The following is a 20210-nucleotide window of genomic DNA, read 5'->3' on the forward strand; positions in this document are numbered from 1 at the left end:
CACATATTTCATCACCACAATCCCATTACCAATAAACCTCAGCCTCATTTTAAACACAAAGCTTGAACCAGAATATGCTTGGAAACAAGGGATAAGGTTACATAATGTTCTCAAACTACATTTTCTTCACAGTCAAATAAATATAATGTATAAAAAGCTGTCTCCACTCAGGTCCTGTAAAGCAGGAAGGATCTAACACACCCCGGGGCCGAGTTCAATTTGACACAATTACTGTCCACAGCTCTGTCACTAAGCAGATTATGGCTATAATTTCTTTATTGGAGAAATCTTTCATGTGTTCAAAGTGGCTAATGTGCAACCCTGCCTCGTCTGAAGCTGATAGCAAACGTTGGGGAAATGCGTTATTAGCTTGCTGTGAGATTCACAGGGACTGCCTTGAGCCTGACTGGATGTGAAACGTCAGGAACAATATAACAGCTTGTAATTTGTGATGTTGCAATGATGACAAGGAGAAGGGTGGAGGCATGGTGCACATACCCAGAGGCTGTAGATAAATATGCCATCAAGACCTGGAAGCATTTAATATGCCTTTGGAAAGGACAGGATACAGGGAGGAGGTGTCTGGGAACTTGTGTGTGCGCGCGTGTGTGTGTGTGTAAATGTGTGTTCAGAGTATCAATCTGCTTTAATTCTGCCCTTCCTCCATCTCTCCTGTTCTTGTCTCCAGTTTTGATGTCTTTACTATGGGCGGCGATGCATTTTCATGAGCCTAGATGTGATTTAAGTAAGAGTGACAGAAGAGCATGCTAACTGTCAGTGGCACTTTACGGTCTACATGCTCCGGCCGAGGCAAAGAGACTAAGGCAGGTTGATGGACTGATTGTCTCAGTCATTATAAGGATTGTATTATGTTCATTACAGCAACAAGACAGATTTCCTCTGTAAAAGACTTTCACAGAAGACAGCATTATGATACTCTAATACTTATTTATTTACTTAAATAAATACCATGTAAATAAAACAGTGTATATATGCAATAAATATATATTGTATTTGCATATATTATGCTCCAGCATGCCCTCAACCCAGCAGTTTGAAGAAATAATAACTGGAAATATTTATTTATGAATAAATAAATGTTTTTGTTGGATTTTTATTAGGATTTTTGATTATGGCCACAAAATACATTCAAGAACCACAAAAATTGGGTCATCATTGGGATACTCTCAATTTAAGTACTCAAGATTAAATAAATAAATGTTTAACATTTTATTGTAAATATAATACATACATTTACTTCTATATGGTTTGAATGAATGAATGAATGAATGAATGAATGAATGAATGAATGAATGAATGAATGAAAATTAAAAGGCTGCTTCAAATGTGTGTTGAGAATGATTCGGACCATGTACCTATTGTGCAGCTGCATTAGACGCTCCATTTCCTGCTCCATGTGTTCTTGCAGCTCTCCTGGCCGCAGCACAGCATGACAGATTGGACACGTGGGCGTCTGAGTGTCGTACAGGGCCTTCACTTTACCTGGAGAGACAGGTGACAGAGGGACAAACAAAAAAGACATTCTTTATTATTATAAACCTTCAATGAGCAATAAAGAGAATTCTTTACAATGATAAAAATCATCTAGTCCAGGCAGATGTGTCTCATAAATGAAGCTCATCAACAGCGAGACATCGAGTAGCAATACCGGTCTCATAGCGAGGCCATCACAGGCTAACAAGTGGCCAGATGAAAACAAATAGATCTGAATAATGGACCTGCATGTAAACGTCAACTGGAGCCACGCCCTTGAGAAAGTGACAGTCGGCCCCACTTTGAGTCCCCTCTTTTTAAAATTTCATCTACGGTTCATCTCAAATAAAATCACTGACAAGTACTAACTGCTTGCATCTCTGCCTAAAGGCAACCAACATCAGTAAACAATGAAATTCCATGGAGGAAATTGAATTTATAACCACATTACCTCCACTGATAACATCAGCAAATAACAAGATGATAAAAGCAATTTGATTTGATTCTGACACGAGCATGTCTTTTTTCCCTTCTCTTGCTGAAGGGACTCTCATCGGGGGAATTAATGAGAAATAGTGAAAAAGAAGAAGAAGGTTATTTTAAACCTTAACATGGATACACTGCCTTAATTAATATACATAAAAAACCTAAAACCAAGATTTAGTTAAACTCAACTGCTTAAATAAAGGGAATGACATATGACAACTGCCACGTCATGATGGGAGACGAATCGTGAGACGGGCCATGAACTGACCTTTCCAAAATGCCACATTTCATCCTGGCTTTCTGTCACATTACGACAATATGTCACAAGCCTGAAAAATACAATACTAAAAGCTTGTATTTCACAGCCACATGCAAAGGGGTAAATAGTCATATTACTGGAGGTCAGATGAACCTTGCTCTCTCAGTTATTGATTGACGTGAACTGTACTGGTTGCAAAGGCTTTTTCAAAAGGTCACAATTTAGATTTCAGGCAGACTTATCAGTTTCTAATGTTCAGTAATCCATGTAAAGCATTTTAAACTGAAAACTAGAATAGAATAGAATAGAATAGTGTGACATTTGAAATCAAGTAAAGGGAGGTCCCTTAATGGTTTCTGCCATGATTTTCAATAACTCCACAATGGGCAGATCTTTCAGTAATCCGAGGGCATGCGAGAGGCAGGCGATTGGCAGGGGGCTTGTTCCCTGGCAGACTTTCTGAGGAGAGTGGCAGTTATAAAACAGAATTGGGCCACTCCATACCTGCCATGAAGCCTGTCAAGTAGCCTGAACCCGTCTGGTTTGCGTTTAAGACATCAAATGTTTCATTTTATACAGGGGATTTCATCATTCCTTCAATATGCTTTCTGAAGTGCAGGGAGTATGCAAGCTCCAGTGAGTGTTTTTATTGAGGAAAATAATGGGCCATTGAAAAAAGCTATTTAATAGGCAACTTAATAGGCAATGTAGCAACACATCTGCTGTGGAAAGTAATTTATTTCATTTTCAAAGGAATTTTTTTTATTCAGACCTTCTTTCATTAATCGGCTTAGAAACAACTTAATCACTCAGGCACTGGACCATGTACATGTGGGAAAAAGTCAAAATTTTCTGTTATTGAGTGTAATCAATGTCTGAAATGGGAGGCAGGGTGGAAATATTACTGTGATAAGTCCTAGAGCTCAGCTAAAATTGCGAGAGAATGAGAGACGTGAAGGGGCATGCACTTGCATGTTCGATATTATAAAGCGATCTATTAGATTACAGTGAAAATATCTTCCATTAAAATCCTTACTGTCAAGTCAATGTCAAGTCAATGAACTCTTTTCTGTTCCCGCCTCCACATACTTGACAATCAGTGTCTTGTTAATGAATATTTTTAAACAACTCCCGCCAAAAAAAATTATGCTACACTAAAAAAGCTAGAAAATACTACAATGAACCTGGGAATATTTGATTTCGATATAAATCTTCTCCAGTATATTACTAACAATGCATATTCTTTTAGTAAAACAACAACAAGGCATGCAAAAAGCATGAAAAAAAATCATGGTCTCAGATCCAAAGGAGAGTGATCGATGTCTTTGAAATCCCTCCATCATAAATGTCCCCATAAAGATGAAGGATAGACATGTATACAGCTACCCGATAAAACTGTGGCACTCATCACTCCAGAGAGCCGATTGCTGCTTTTAACTGTGTGTAGTGTCAAAGAGTTCAGCCCTGGAGAAACATTGAAGAGCAGGTTCAGTTCTACAGGAAGACAACAAATACAAATGATTCATTGAACTTAGACTCAAGTGTATCTCTTATGAAATATCGTCAAATTTAACATTTTTGCAATGAAATTAAAGTCTTCTCTTTTCCTCCATATTGTGAAGGACATCCAAATTAAACCTTTTTTATATAAGAAAAAATGTATAGAATATATAAAATATATGGTAAAAAACATAGGGTGTGTTCTCAGTTATTTTTGGCAATTTGACTTGCCAATTACATATAATTAATAAGGTTTAAGGTTTTTATTTTATTTTACTTCAGTTAGCATTTATTTTATTTCAAGTAATGAACATTTTTATTTTTATTTATTGTTTGTTTGTTTTAGTCTTAGTGTAATATTGTAACCCTGGCATGTATGAATCTTTCACAATAAAATCAATAACATGCATATAGAAAATAGATAGGATCTTTTAACAAACCTCTGCAACCACCGTTCTCCAGCAAATCAATAAAATGCATTTAAATCGTCAAGAAAAGTAGATTTAAGCATGCAATCCTTTAAGAGAAAGAGAGCGGACTACGGACACCCAAAGCAGTGCTAAATTTAAATATTTGATTTTTTTATGTTTATTTTAAAATGAGCATCTACTTGTAAATAAACACAATATATCTGAAGCAATATGCTGTAGATTTGGCCAGGTTGTCAGCAGAAAACTGGGCTTCAGTGTGTCTCTTCAAAAGAGATAGTAACTGATATTAAGGGTGGGAATTATTCTCTAGATCTTCTCAACAGACTTAAATGATGAGCACTCAGGGAATCTTAAATAACAGAGATCAATAGTAGTGACGAGCTATGTGAGAGAGTGTGAAAAAAACTAACACCAGGGAAAATGAACAAGATTGTGTAAGGTCAAGCCTTTGGAGGAACAGTTATGCAGTACACATCACAACAATGTGATGCAGTCAGCATGATATTCTAATGATACCCATTAACCCTCACCCATCCCTGTGTCATGACTCGAACTGTGGTGTGATGGTCATAGACCATCATTCCCCTCAGAGATAAACTCCCATTATTTGATGGGTGGATGCTGCTTTTATGGTTTCCCCAAGAACTCATCAGCAGGAGTTACATGGCTGTGAAGGCAGACACTTCAAATAAACCAAGTCTGAGAAACTGGCCAAAATGAAGACGCACACCTGCAAACCAGAGGACAAGAGAGACTCTCCTGTCTGAGGTCCACACAGACAAAGTATTTGTACTACACCTGTGTGTGTGTGTGTGTAAACAAATGTGGAAATGTGAATGAATGAGTGTCTATGTATACACATACACATACCTTCTTTGTGCACATGGTTGGAGAGTTACAGAACACATGTAATGGTGTTACATAATCAGAAGGTTACAAAGAACTTTAATTCGTAATACATCTAAAAGGAAAGTAATCAGATTACAATTACATTTTGTAAAAAGGGAATACTGTCAGGACAACAATTTAATTTAAGTAAGAAAAAACTGACAATGGGCCGTTGAATTATTATACAATAATTATTCAAGGTGGTGATGCGGCCACAACATAAAGCGTCAGACTAATGCAATTATTACTGAAGTTATGAGAGAGAGAGAGAGAGAGAGAGAGAGAGAGAGAGAGAGAGAGAGAGAGATCTGTGCATCTCTCAGCAGAGTTTGGCAGCAGCATCTCTACTAATAGCGAAACTCTAGTTCACCTGCTTCAAGAACAACGCCGTTATTACCGTGCTAGTTAGAAATGCCATAAGTTTTTAAAGCTCTTAAGTTGTTAAAGGAACACTCCACCGTTTTTTGAAATAGGGCTTATTCACATTATTTCCTACATTTAGATAGGTGGGCAAATGCATTTTTGTGTCAGTGCATGCATTGTTTTAGTTTGACTGGGTCGGCGTTAGCTTAGCTTAGCACAATGAATGGAATCCTTTGTTGCCAGCTAGCATGGCCTGAGTAAAAGTGATCAAAAAAATAAAAAAAACCCACCTAATTACTTCTTGTGGACTGCGTATTCACAACGAGTACGAATAGCGATCCAGATTAACACTAGGCGATTTCCTAGGCAGATATTGGCTTGGGACTATATTATGGGGAAGCACAGGCGAAGCACTGCTGCTTAGGCGAAGCACTGCTACTTCGGGGCAGAGAATCACGCAACACATGAAATCCCACGACTTCCGTCAACATACCGGCGTGAATAGTAGCTGCCTGCCTGGCTATTTTCCTTACAGTACACGAATGGCGATGAACATGGCTGATTTTGAGAGAGACGAAGAGGGTGACTTCTCAGACAGTCAAGAACCAGAACCATACCTATTTGAACCAGAGTTTACAGAAGACGAGCTGCGTGCTTTGGAAATAGAACGACAGTAGGAGACTGCGGTCAAGCCAGCCGCACTTCAGAAAAACACCGTCAAGCCAGCCGTGAGTGAAATTTAAATGCGCGTGTATTAGTTGCGATCGCTCAACAGCCTGAGGACGTGAGCCAACATGAACTGGTGGTGTGAATGTGGGGGAATATGCCAATCTATGCCGACGGAAATAGAGTGTCTTTGCTGTAGAGAGTGGGACATGTTTTTGCCATTGATGACCAGGCTCAACACGTCAGATCAAGATGAGCATGCCCGAAGTTGTGTCACATCTACAGAGGATTTCACGGCGCTGATCCATTCTGCAGTACTCGATTTTTTTTTCCGGTGTGACAAAGTGAACTGGAAAAAACGCCCCACGCCGAATAGACCAAATGGACAGCTGTCCACAGAGTAAGTGATTATTTTAATCATGACGCATGTATAGATCGACCCATATTATACCTGTATTCACATAGAGTTGATGTTTTCATGTGTTGCGTGATATCTCTGCACCGAAGTAGCAGTGCTTTCTTCTGTGCTTCCCCACAATATAGTCCCAAGTCAATATCTGCCTAGGAAATCGCCTAGTGTTAATCTGGATCGCTATTTGTACTCGTTGTGAATACGCAGGCCACAAGAAGTAATTAGGTGTTTTTTTTTTATTTTTTTGATCACTTTTACTCAGGCCATGCTAGCTGGCAACAAAGGATTCCATTCATTGTGCTAAGCTAAGCTAACGCCGACCCAGTCAAACCAAAACAATGCATGCACTGACACAAAAATGCATTTGCCCACCTATCTAAATGTAGGAAATAATGTGAATAAGCCCTATTTCAAAAAACGGTGGAGTGTTCCTTTAAAACCTATTAGCCAGCACCCCTATTATGGGATTTACAGGTGAAAGTGCCCAACCTAACTTAAAATTGTAACAGTTCCTTACTTATGTTTGTTACACACATACTTTTGGTGTCTTTGGAAAGAAGACCCTTTGGGCTTTACTTTTTATCAACCAGATTTGATAATCCTCAAAAATATTAAAAGTTATAGACACTGAAGTGCCTTGAAATTTTTTTACTACACTGAATTTCTATTTATTTATTTGATCTAAAAAAACATTAAGTGAATTACAATGCAAATAAGTGCGGATGTGCTGATGGCCAGTTATAGAGATGGTAATAATACCAATGCACCATAAAGTCAATAATCCACTCTCTCTATTCATATAGATGGCATTCATCTATAGCTGTGAGAGCTGTGAATACACAGTAATAGCAAGCTGATTTGCACTGATTTGCACTCAGACAGATGGTTATCATGCAGATACATTCACATTCAACCTAAAACATAGTCACACATATGTGAAAAAAGTTGAAATATAAAACAAATAAAGAAAAAAGGTGATCGATAAGTTCCACCTCCATTAGCTGACGGGTAAACAAAGGAATTATGATCCACATTACAACGTTATTGCTTCATTGGACTAAACATGCTCCATCAGATGTCGTTCAGTGGACCCTTATCTTCCTAACTAAACTGGGATTTACAGATGTGGATGTGTTTATGACTCGTTATTAAGATGAATCTGGTATGTAGCTTGTTTTCATTGTTCATGTTTTAATGTGTACTGCTTACACAAATGTAGCACATACAGTCTTTATAAGCTTTCCATTGAAAAACAGCGATCTGTCGTTGATGCTTGAGGCTTAGATCTTTAAAATGATATTTAGTTTGTCAAGATAAAATTTGTCCCGTTTCATTTAATCTATTTGTAAACATTGACAAGTGCGAGTGGAGGGGTTTTGAGGACGCGAGCATCAGGGTGGAGGTTAACAGGTTAAACTTTTTTACTTAGTGTTCAAATTGGGTGGTGGGGGCATTAAGGGACCCCCATAACACCCAAAGAAAATATATTTGAGGTGTCCCCCTGGTTTTTCAAGAAAAATGTAATACTTGATGTATTTAAGTTAGACCTGCTTATGTAACATCACATTTTATTTTTACACGCTTTTGCAGTGTTGCTTTGATTATAATCAATCACACATGATTATGTTGAGTGTAGGAATGCACTAGCCAATCAGAGGCATTCAGATTAATCTACATTAGACTGAAACTCACGAATTCCCTTATCATGAGCAACAAACAGATTTACGTACGAATTAAGAGATTTACTTTTCATATAGCGTATGTACAGCTTAATTGATTATAAGAGGACTTATGAGAAAACAAAACAAAAAAATTATTTTGAACAAAGTCACAGCAAAAATATGACAGTGCTTCATTGAACTTATGAATTACTTCCTGAATGTATCAACCATTTAAATGATTCAGTTCAGTCACAATGACTCACTTATTAACAGTGACGTGCTGCCACCTATTGGCAGTTTTAATTTGCTAGTTTCTTACTTGATCTTAGTGCTGCGTTCAACACCATAGATCATGACATACTCATAGATCGATTACAAAACTATACAGGAATTCAAGGGCAGGTTTTGAGATGGTTTAGCTCCTACCTGTCCGATCGCTACCATTTTGTTTATTTAAATGGGGAGTCATTTATCACCAGTAAAATATGGAGTGCCACAATGATCCGTCCTAGGTCCCCTTCTATTTTCAATATACATGTTGCCATTTGGTAATATTATTAGAAAATACGTGATTAGTTTCCACTGTTATGCTGATGATACTCAGCTATATATCCCAACGAGACCAGATGAAACTTCTAAATTATCTAAGCTAACAGAGTGTGTTAAAAATGTAAAAGATTTGATGACCAATAATTATACCACACTATAATTCATCACGCTCCCTAAGGTCACAAAACGCTGGCCTTTTGGAAGTTAGCAAAGTCCACTAAAGGAGGTAGAGCTCTTTCACATTTGGCTCCCAAACTCTGGAATAGCCTTCCTGAATATGTTCAGGGTTCAGACACACTCTCTCTGTTTAAATCTAGATTAAAAACACATCTCTTTCGCCAAGCATTCAAAAAATGCATCTCATAAATTGTAACTGCAGTTGCATCTGATCAAATGCACATTCTTATTCTTTAGCTTGGGTTAAACTAATTAATTTTACTTTGTTGGAACAGCAGCTACGCTTATGATGTCTCTATTTGTTTCTCTGCTTTGCCACGGGATTTACATCCCATAACTAGGATTAACACAAGCTCCAGTCTGGATCCAGAACACCTGAGAAGAGATGATGCTGACCCCCTCAGAGGACCCTAGATGATGCTAACCCAAATCAACAAACAGAACTAACAAATATTGCTACAAGTGCGATTGCATCCAATAATACTTGCTGTTAATAATGTTCGTCTGACTGACTACGTCATTAATTTTTCCCCCTATAAATTTTTTTTTTTTAAATCCTGTTATATGCACATAAACTGACAGTCGACACTTATAAGCTACTACTAAATATTGTAGAAACATAATTTTAAATAAAGTTGCTTTGTAATAATTTGTATCGTAAAAAGCACTTTACAAATAAATTTAATTTGATTAAATTTAATTAATTTCACATTTTAAAGTAACTTTTTATATTTTAAATCATTCCAAATATCAGTATTCAACGTTTTAAGATTAAAATATCAAAACATTATATGCATTTGTAACTGCAGGTTAAATCATTCATGCCTTACACTGTAAGCAATTGCTGTAAATTTACAGCCGATTTTCAACAATAAAATACTGTTTTCATGTTAAACAGTTTAGTACTGTAGTTCACAATGCATTCTGGGCTGCTTAAATTGGAGCAACAAGACAGAGGCCCAAAACAGTATGATGATGTTTTAAATTACAGGACAATACAGTATTTTTTGGAAACTGCCTGTTGACTGGGGAATTTGGAGCACGCTGTCAAAAGCTTGATTCAACATTAATCTTTTTAAATTGAGGCTACTGCTTTTGGTAAATTTTCTTTACAAATACAGAAATAATTTGCCATTTACTCCTGGATGGGAACCATCATTTGGATAGGAGATTTTCCAGAAGAGGACGCACAATTTAGATGACGCGCTGCACACATCGTCGAGTGTTTTTCATCAACATCCATCGGTCTTTCATCTACAAATTAAACGTCTACAAACATCAAACATCTACAAATTAAACGGTAATTCAATTTTTATTCTTATTGCCAAGAATGCTTGATATAAAACTGATAGGAGCTTGTATTGGTAGGGATTTGAACGTCATTTGACAGTGGGGCTTAGATTTGAAAAGCCAAAACAATATTACTTTTGGGTGGTATTTTATTTAATTTCATTAACGTTAGCCGAACTTAAGCTTCCGAGGAACAACACTTGTTAACCGGCAAGCGAGAGAGCGGCTAATCGACAGATGAAGGCAGCAGGAAAATAGCGTTAGGATACTGGAATAATTAGCCAAATGGTACATTTTGCCCAGTGATTAAGGAATTATTTTAACCAAACCATAGGATTATTTGTACATCGTCTAACCAAGATGGTTTTGGTGAGTTTTATTTGGTTTTAAAGGTGTTTTTTCAAACAGTTAACAAGAAAATTAAGCTAATTGTAGATCGGTTAAAGACAGTTGAATCGTCAAGGATTTGAATTTTTTTATTTAAATGCCAAATTGGTGTGAAAATATTGTCTTTCTGGACTCTTTGTGAATGTATTTTTTTTTTTTTTTTTTTTTTTTATCTGTCGCTGCGTGTCTCACACAGCCAACTTCTCAACTGTTTTAGAGTAGGCTATAGGCTTTGTCAAAGCGTTTTGCATCATCTGTGGGGTTTTTTTTCACAATATTAACATTGAAACTCGGTAAAGGTTAAACATTTCTGAATGAAGACTGATACGGTTTCACAAAAAATTAGCCAGCAGCCGTAATCAATACTAATGCATGTTTGTTGATGAAAATTTTCCATAAGAAATTACCATCGGGCAATAACAAAATGTTCCCCTGTCAGATATGTTGTCATAATTGTGCTACAATAGTGACATACATAAGGCACATGAGAATTCATAAAAATACACCTAATTTAACCTTTAAGTGTGTTTTGCCAGATTGCAGTCAGACTTTTCAAAAATTTTCAACATTTAAGTGTCACATTTACAGACATAATAAACGTGTAGTTAGGCCTACTTTGTCTGGTGTTGAACTAACATGTCATGTTGATATCTGCAGTGCAAGGTGTGAGACTTTGACTGCATTTTACTCTCATTTGAAAACACACATTAGAGAGGGGAAAAAAGTTGCGTGTCCTTACAGACACTGTAGCAAGAGCTTTACAGTTTTATCCACATTCACATCACACATGAGTCGGAAACATAAAAATGTTGCTGAGGAAAATTTGGCTGAATCCATTGTGAATCCTGGTGTTTCCTATGTGAGTGAACAAGATCAGTCTGATATGCAGATTGATCCTCCCGGTGATGCAGTTGATGAACAAGAGATTTACCCAGAAATTGCTGATGAATCACAGTTCTTTAAAAATTTAGCCCTTTTTTATTTGAAATTGCAAGCAAAGTGTTTGCTTCCATCCTCTGTCATCCAAACAATTATTGATGATTTTCAGGAAATACATGATATAAGCCAGTCACATTTGCTTTTTAAACTCAACGAGAAGTTGATTACACTTGGCATTTCTGAAGCAGACACAAACAATGTGATTGAAGTCATGAAAACTGAGGATCTTTTTAGGACCTGCAACACTCGGCCACTGAAAACTGATCAGAAAAGAAAAAATGTTTTCAAGAACAGCTTCAACTATGTTGAGCCAGTTCAGATCTGTCTAGGTCAGAATGAGGCAGGCAAAGAGTGTTTTGTCCAGTATGTTCCTATTAAACAGACAATTGATTCTCTATTCCATTGCCAATCAGTGCAGGAACAATATAAGCAAGTACACTCCAGTACTGGTTTGAAGGATATTCTTAAGGATGTGTGGGATGGCAAAAATATGTCTGAGAATGTGCTCTTCCAGACGGAGAGTTCATCACTGAGCTTGATCCTTTATCAGGATGCATTTGAAGTGGTAAACCCACTGGGATCTGGAAAGAAAAAACATAAGATACTTGCAGTGTATCTAACTCTAGCAGATTTAATGCCACACAACAGATCCAGCACTGATCAAATGCAACTTGTTCTTCTCTGTAAAGAACACGATTTTAAGTATTTTGGTCAAGACTTGGTTATGGGCACTCTTGTTAATGACCTTAAAGATCTTGAGCTCAATGGTGTTACCCTGTCTGATGGAAATGTTTACAAGGGAACTTTGTGTGCCATTGCAGGTGACAACCTAGGCTCACATAACATAGGAGGCTTTGTGGAGAACTTCAGCAAGAGTTTGCACTTCTGCAGATATTGTGATATCAGCAGAGACGCATTCCATGCAGATCCTCTTATCCAGAGCACAAAACGTACAGTGCAGTCATATAGTGGTCATGTTCAGAGCAGTGAAGGACAGTCTACATCTAGTGGAGGTGTTAAATTTGACTCCGCGTTTAATACACTCAAATACTTCCATGTATGTCAGCCAGGGTTGCCTCCATGTCTTGGCCATGATCTTTTTGAAGGTATTGTATCCTCTGATCTGGCACTGTACATTAACCATCTTGTTAAGGTGGATAAAATGTTTAGCTATCTTGAGTTGAATCAACGAATAAATCAGTTCAAGTATCTCGGTAGGGATGCTAATGACAAACCGTGTGAGGTTAATCCAGACGGTGGAAAACTTGGGGGACATGCTGTGCAGAATTGGTGTTTGCTAAGAATGTTGCCTATTTTGATCGGAGACAAAGTAAAAAATCCAAGTGACAACCAAGTTTGGCAGTTGGTTTTGCAACTTAGAGAAGTCGTGGATCTCAGTTGTGCACCTGCAATTTCAAATGGCCAGATAGCCTACCTAAGAGTTCTGATTGATGAATATTTACTTTGCCGAATTCAAACCTTTCCTGACAAACCACTTAAGCCCAAACATCATTATGTCAGTCATTATCCTGAGCTCATTATCCAGTTTGGGCCACTTATTCGCCTATGGACTTTAAGATTCGAGAGCAAACACACATATTTTAAGCAGTGTTTGAGAAAATTGCGCAACTTTAAGAATCCATGTTCTACTCTTGCAGAGAGACATCAGCTTCTGCAGGCCTTTCTGAGTGCAGGTGCCTTCTTCCCTCCAGATGTTTCAGTAGACAGGGGCACACAGTTTTTCTCAGATGACTACAATGATGTAATCATAGAAGCAGTTGCAAATCACAATTTTGAGTCCACAAACACTCTGATAGCCAATGAAGTGACTGTGAAGGGGACAAAATACAGAAAGAACATGATCATTGTGATTGATCATGATGATGAGGGGCTTGTTACTGGAAAAATCAAAGTGGTTCTCGTTCATAAGGATTCAACAGTATATTTTATAGCTGAAAAGTATCATGCCCTGCGTATTCCTGACATGGGTGTTTACAGCCTCACACTGATGCAGAGAAACTACTGTTGTATTAATCAGGAGAATCTGCTTGATTACTATCCCTTGCCTGAGTACACTGTGCATGGCACACCACTGATAATTTTTCACCATTATTTCCCTCTAGTCCAGAATGATGGCGAACATGAGTGAAGAAATCAAAGAGATAATCTGCAAGACCTTGCCAAACCTGTCTGAAGAGACTCAGTGGCAAATAATATCGAAACTTCAGAGCTCCGGCTTGGAATCAAAAGAAGACTTAAAATATGTACAACAGGAAGACATTGCTGATCTGTTACCTGTTATCCAGTGCAGAAAACTCCTGGATGCATTCAAATTAGGTAATATATGGTTAATCTAGTGTGACATTTTCTTGTTATATTCTCTTGTTTATTCAGTTGTGGAATTTCTTTTTCTGAAACTATATAATGCACCTTTGAACTTTTCAAATATGCCGAGATATATAACGAGAGTTTAGAAGACTTTTGGCCAAATGTCTGCAGTGACTCTGAGATAGCTTATTAGTTATGTGCCCTAAATATAAATATATTTTTTTTAGAAACCGAGAAAGTTACATTGGATTTACAAGTCATTCCAACTTCGTCACCAATGAGTAGTGATTGGTCGGTGTCGGGGTCGTCATCACCAACATTATGCACTCCGCCTAATTCTAGCTCATCACAGCTATCAGCCATTTCTTCATGTTCAAGCCAGTCAAGAAACAGTGAACCAAGCAACAGACCTTCCACATCTCAGATACTGAAAACATGGCCAGAAACTTTCCAGGTCCCTTGGGAACAAATGCCACAGGAAATTCGTTCTGCAATTGCAGATGGCAAGAGACCTAAACCAATGGAGCGACGTCAGATGGTACGAGTACTCGCAGATGAAATGAGAAGGTATGAGGCTAACCCCACTCGCGCACAATGCCTAACTGTGGTTCGAAATATCATCAGGCAGTACCCAAAGAGTTTTGCTGATATTGCACCAGATGGGTCACTTCTGTGTGGAGGTTACACATCACTTTTGATTCAATTGAAAAACCGCATTGAGAATTTGAACCGTGATGGAAGCTTCTCATTCCACCGATCCTCTACAGCCAAGAGGGGTCCAACTGACACATACGGATGTACACGATTTCAGCCAGAGCTGCCCCCAGAAGAAACTGATGAAACTGTGGAACAGCACCGCCAGAGACTGGAGGAGATTTATAAACAGGAGGGAGCAGGTGGAGCAGAAAGAGCAGAAGTAAAAAATCTAATGGAGCTCACATTCTCTCTACAACGTCGCCATATAAATACAATTCCACCACCTGACATTGAAGATGTGAAAAGCAAATGGCCTTTTCTTTTCACGCCAAGGTATATATACGGCCATTTTGAGTTGCTCACAGACATCAATGTGCTTCGTAGCTTGGAACTCAGCATGCAGGAATGTGGAAGAGCCATCACAGAATACTTCAGGGGAAAACCTACCAACAAAAATGTCAAAGATATCCTCTCTAATGGTGAAGATAATGAGATGGCACTTCGTGTTGTTCAGCTGCTCATGGCACACTTTGGAGAGGACATAACTGGGCTGATCCTTCTTACAGATGTAAGTTTTATTTTTTCTCTCTTACCCTGTGTTTTAAAGGGTGACTCCACCAGTCTTCAGTGTCCAGACGCCTAATGTGTGTACTAGTTTTGGGGAGTACTACTACATATGTGAAAACAGAAGTGTAAATTATTTTGTAGCTTAGAGCAAGCTGCGTGTAAGCTGATAATTTACCTCCATGTTGTCACACAGTTGCTAAATTGCATTATGGGTAAAGTAGGTGCAAGGTTTTAACAAGTATTTAACTTGTCTTCTTTGCCCTACTATGACACTGTTGAATGTTTTAAAAGCAAATAATCAAATCAATACAGCAGAAACACAAGTATTAACTTTTTTATTCCACATTCTTCTTCCTTTTCATAACCTGGTGCCTACATTATCCACAATGCAACCTGACCACTGAGTGACATCCCTGGAGGCAATTTATCATATAATGTGCAGTTCCCCCTAGAGTCCCAAAAGGGTTCATACTACGTTTTAGACGTCTGCAGTAGAACTCCCCAAGACCTGTAAAAATTAAATTGTTACCCTTTAAATTTTGAATGCCAAATTTATTTAGCAGTTTGATTGTAGGTACTTCAGAAGCCTACCTCATTCACCTCTTGGTTACTCTATCCTAGTGTTTACAAATTATTATTCTTTAGCTAAATATTCTTCTTCAAAATCTTATTATGGTAAGGATAATGTATTTGTTCCCTTCAGGTGTCTGCCACTGCAGCTGACGTTGAGACAACTCTCAGTCTTCCTGCAAGTCCTCGCCTGATACTGCCTGGTAATATACATTTAATTTATATTAATTGATAGACACATTGTATATCATATCGACTATTCATCTTGAGTTTACAAATGCTTACACATGGTAACAATTATTCCCATGTTGCTATGACTTGAAGTTTCAGGTGCAACAGGGCAAGTCACAATTAAGGGTTGGATGATCACCTTTGAGGGCCGTGTAATCTCTGAGGGCATCACACCAACATTTGCAACAGGACTTGCTGCTATTTTTGCAATCTACTACATATTGAACCTTCAGTATCAAGAAGAGGCAGCCTGCACTCTGGAATTCATTCAGAGGTAAACCCCCTTCATTCCCTGTCATCATTATATGGATATATACAATTAAATCAATGTGTTTGTATTTTTTTGCATAAAATGGTTATTAGTACTGTACATTTCAAGTCTCAGTACACACCTACACACACACACACACACACACACACATCTTCACACACACACACACACATCTACACACACTCACACAAACAGAGGGTATAGGCTTCATTATAGTTCCATTTGATGTCATTCAATCCACTCTATTTGTGCAATGCAATGCAATTTATTGCATTTAATTGCATGTACAAAAAACATTATTTTGTTGCAACCGCACTGTGATCTTAGACTATTTTGATTTCAGACGCTTCATTGGTATAAATCCAGAGAGAGGGACAAAGGCCAAAAGGGGCAAGGTTGTCTCTAAGAAGAAAGGTGTAATCGTCCAGAAGAAGTCTTCTGCAGTCAATACACACGTCGCCACGCTACTGAAGAATCTCCTTGACTTTGAATGGAACTTCATATAGATTGGTGAGCTCTATAATCTTTCTCTCTTTGTTTTGACACTCTGGCATTGTCACATTAAGCCACAAGAGAACTGGTATTATTAAATTTATAAGCATTAGCTTGGAGTGTATGCTGTACATTCCTGATTGTATAGTTTATTTATTATTATGAATATTTGTTGTTTTTTGACAGTGGAAGTACTGGAATAATGCTGCACAGAGGAACAGCTACTACCAAAGTGATGTTCATCTCTCCTTGATCAACAACTGAGATGTAAAAACACAAGCCTACCTCACAGGACAATTTTAAGAGGTAACCTGCAAGTCTAGCTTGCAGTGACACAGTTGCCTACCTTACGGTTTCATCCCTAAATGTTTTTATTGATGCTGTTATTGATTCATCTTGCTAAAATGTTATAGTTTCAAAATGGCCTTAATGCGCATTTTCAAAATGTTCTTAGGTATGTTTTCAAAATGTTGTCAATTCTGCACATGTTCAGATGTTATTATGGAAGTATATATTGCAGATTACAAATATAAATCTTTTAAATTGACAAACTTTTTTTTGTATTCATGTTGACATTGACATTGCTCTTTTAAATAAAGGTATTTGATTTAGAAGTTTTATTGCTTATTTTGCATTATATTCACAATAATTCTTAAGCAATTGTCTTTAGTCCTGGAGTTCATTGGGAGACTGATATTTTAAATATCAATGAAGACTGATATTTTAGGAAACTTCTAAATTTATGTTATTTATAATACAGTTAATGTAATTCAGCATATCTTTGTGATTATTTGGAAATGACAATAATAGTGTTTAGGTTGTTACTTTAACTTCTCACAGTTTACTGTAGACAGGCCCAGTAGACGTGCCTGTCTAAAGTAAACTGTGATAAGTTAAAGTAACAATCTAAACAATATTATTTTAGTTTCCAAATAAATCACACAAATGTACTGCATTTTTTTTAACTTTATTAGACTGTGAAATCATTTAACAGTGTGACTACAGAAATATACTGTATTTCTGGTTTACAGACTACCACCGTAAAGTAATTTTACGTATGAATACCGTAAAAATAACGGTATATTGCTGGCGTCTTTGCTGCCAGCTCTTTACTGTAAATTATAGAAATACAGAAACATACCGTTTTTCTGGTTTACAGACTAATACCGTAAAGTAATTTTACGTATGAATACCGTAAAAATAACGGTATATTGCTGGCGTCTTTGCTGCCAGCTCTTTACTGTAAATTATAGAAATACAGAAACATACCGTTTTTCTGGTTTACAGACTAATACCGTAAAGTAATTTTACGTATGAATACCGTAAAAATAACGGTATACTGCTGGCGTCTCTGCTGCCAGCTCTTTACTGTTATTTTACAGGACATTTTTTTACAGTGTACATTAAACAGTGTGTCTATGCATCTAAATGCCACTTCAATTGCAGCTTCTGTGTTTCTTCTGCATTGCATGAATTTTGTTGATAATTTTATTTGTTTATTAACAGCCCCAAATATCTTATTATTTTAATTGACTTTATTAATTAAATGTAAGAATTTGAAACACTTCTAGAATAAATGGCTTTACAAAAGGTACAAATACCCAGAAATGGTAAAAATAATTTTAAACTTGTTGAAAAATAATCATTTATATCACTGCTGTGAATTGACCATCACACATAGTCAGCTTTCCATGGCAGTCCTCCAGTGCAACACACTCAGCAAAATATAGTTTTGCTGAGTTATCGATAAAATCCCAGAAAATATAGAGATATGTTTCCTTATGAATTTTTACGTCAAATGGTATAAATGAACAATGTATCATGATTATAAACAAACATTAATTAACAATAAACTATAGCATACTTAAAAAGTTATTTAAAAGCATACTTATAAATGAACACTAACCTAGATCAATAAAATAAAATTACTCATTCATTGTTAGTCTGTAAATAAAATACTTTCTCAGTATTTCAAAATTTCATGTTTACACACTCAATCTGAATGCTTCTGACTGTGTATATATATGTGTGTATATTTAAGTGTGTGTTTGTGTGGGACCAAACCCCAACTCTCCACATGAGAATAACGTTCTGTCTGCACAAAGCGTAATGGGCCAGTCGGGAGTCAATGAAGTGGCAGCTAACACCTCATAAACCTTGAGCTTGAGGGGCTACACTGCACTAAGCCTCACTGTAAAACACACACACAACCAAATACACAAATATTCTTAAATCCACACAAACCCATATTAACACAGGACTTCAATAACCATTTTTAAGCATTTTTGAGTATTGCTGCTGTCCATGGTTTGGTCACCAATCTCATATCTACAGTCCTAAGCTATGCTCTTATTATTTAAAATACAGAATAACTATATGATTGTCATTATTTTGCCTCAATATAAGTCTCACCCACCCACATTCAATACATTCTTATGGAGCAGGTGTGAGCATCTCAAACTAATGAGGCCATTAAACCATAATAATCCATTTCAATCTAACGCAACCAACTCCCACATACATGCTGATAAGATCAGACAGCCTTGCTCTCGCTGTGTCAAATACAGATACCCTGACAAGGTAAAGAAAGCATGGGATGCTTTGAAGATGATCTTGTTTTGGAATAATACAGATTTTGTGACAGCTTTTGGAAGATGTGATCAGAGGATCCTCAAAGAGAGTAACAGGGCTTTCGCAAGCTGTCGGAAGCACTCTGAAAATTAATAATAACCCAATGATGAAAGAGCAAAATTGATTACCCTGATTAAGCACACCTGCAAGTTATCTGCATGGCAGAACTTAAAAAAAAACAAACACCATTAGTGGATTTAGGAATTGATGAAAGGGATAGTTCACTGAAAAATGAAAATTTTGTCATCATTTACTAACCCTCATGTCATTCCACAACCGTATGACCTACGTTTATGGTTGATCTTCACACTGCTCTTTTTTTATCAAATGAAAAGTGGATTGGTGACCAGGGGCTTTCAAGCTCCAAAAACCATCATAAAAATATTTAATTGCTATATTCAAAGTTTTCTGAAGTCATGTGATGATTTGAAATTAAAGTTATTCACTGAAAATCTTGCCCTGAAAACAATCCACCATTCATTTTTTATACGGAAAAGAGCAGCTTGCATAAAAGACAAAAGTCATGATGAGTAAATGATGATGGAATTTTCATTTTGCTTGAACTATCCCTTTAATGGTTTCCTGTATCACTCTTTGAACAGTTGGATGAAATCTCTAGATCGACACAGTCATGTTGACACACACTCAAACTGAGACAAGTGTATCTATCTGGCTGGTCTGTGGATGGTGGCACAGTGGTTGATTTTCTCATTTTATTGGCCACCAGGGTAGAACAGGCCTGTGCTTGTTCAGAGTCAGCCAGCGAGACACAGTCAGCCTAAGCACACAACTGCCTAAATGGAGTCTCTACCAGTGCCAAACACACACAGACAGGGAGAAGATCTAACATTGGACATGATGGTTGTATGGTTGCATTTCACAGAGGTGAAAATTTGCAAAGGAACAACTTTTTGAACCTTCA

The 20210-nt window shown here is 37.2% G+C and overlaps 2 protein-coding genes across 2 annotated transcripts in view; one reads left to right on the forward strand and one right to left on the reverse strand.

The window, feature by feature from the left end:
- LOC113069874 (E3 ubiquitin-protein ligase RNF220-like) overlaps window positions 1-20210 on the reverse strand; it is a 40442-nt gene that overhangs the window by 9650 nt on the left and 10582 nt on the right. The window contains exon 2 of the mRNA XM_026242969.1: window positions 1377-1503. Coding sequence (XP_026098754.1) covers window positions 1377-1503 — 127 coding nt within the window. The remainder of the gene's footprint in view (window positions 1-1376; window positions 1504-20210) is intronic.
- LOC113069875 (uncharacterized) lies at window positions 9779-17185 on the forward strand. Its single transcript, XM_026242971.1, has 7 exons — window positions 9779-10186; window positions 13626-13839; window positions 14058-15094; window positions 15797-15866; window positions 15988-16168; window positions 16509-16675; window positions 16844-17185. The coding sequence occupies exons 2-6, from the start codon at window positions 13632-13634 to the stop codon at window positions 16669-16671; spliced, it is 1659 nt and encodes a 552-aa protein (XP_026098756.1). The 5' UTR covers window positions 9779-10186; window positions 13626-13631; the 3' UTR covers window positions 16672-16675; window positions 16844-17185.

The sequence above is a fragment of the Carassius auratus genome, unplaced genomic scaffold, assembly GCF_003368295.1.
Source record: "Carassius auratus strain Wakin unplaced genomic scaffold, ASM336829v1 scaf_tig00002576, whole genome shotgun sequence".
Lineage (NCBI taxonomy): Eukaryota > Metazoa > Chordata > Actinopteri > Cypriniformes > Cyprinidae > Carassius > Carassius auratus.

Bases quoted from the DNA above. Each gene is read 5' to 3' on its own strand.
- LOC113069875 (XM_026242971.1), top strand. From the start codon at position 13,632: ATGATGGCGAACATGAGTGAAGAAATCAAAGAGATAATCTGCAAGACC. The intron at 15,095-15,796 runs GTAAGTTTTATT...TGTTCCCTTCAG, and splicing joins GGCTGATCCTTCTTACAGAT to GTGTCTGCCACTGCAGCTGA. The intron at 16,169-16,508 runs GTAAACCCCCTT...TTTTGATTTCAG, and splicing joins ACTCTGGAATTCATTCAGAG to ACGCTTCATTGGTATAAATC.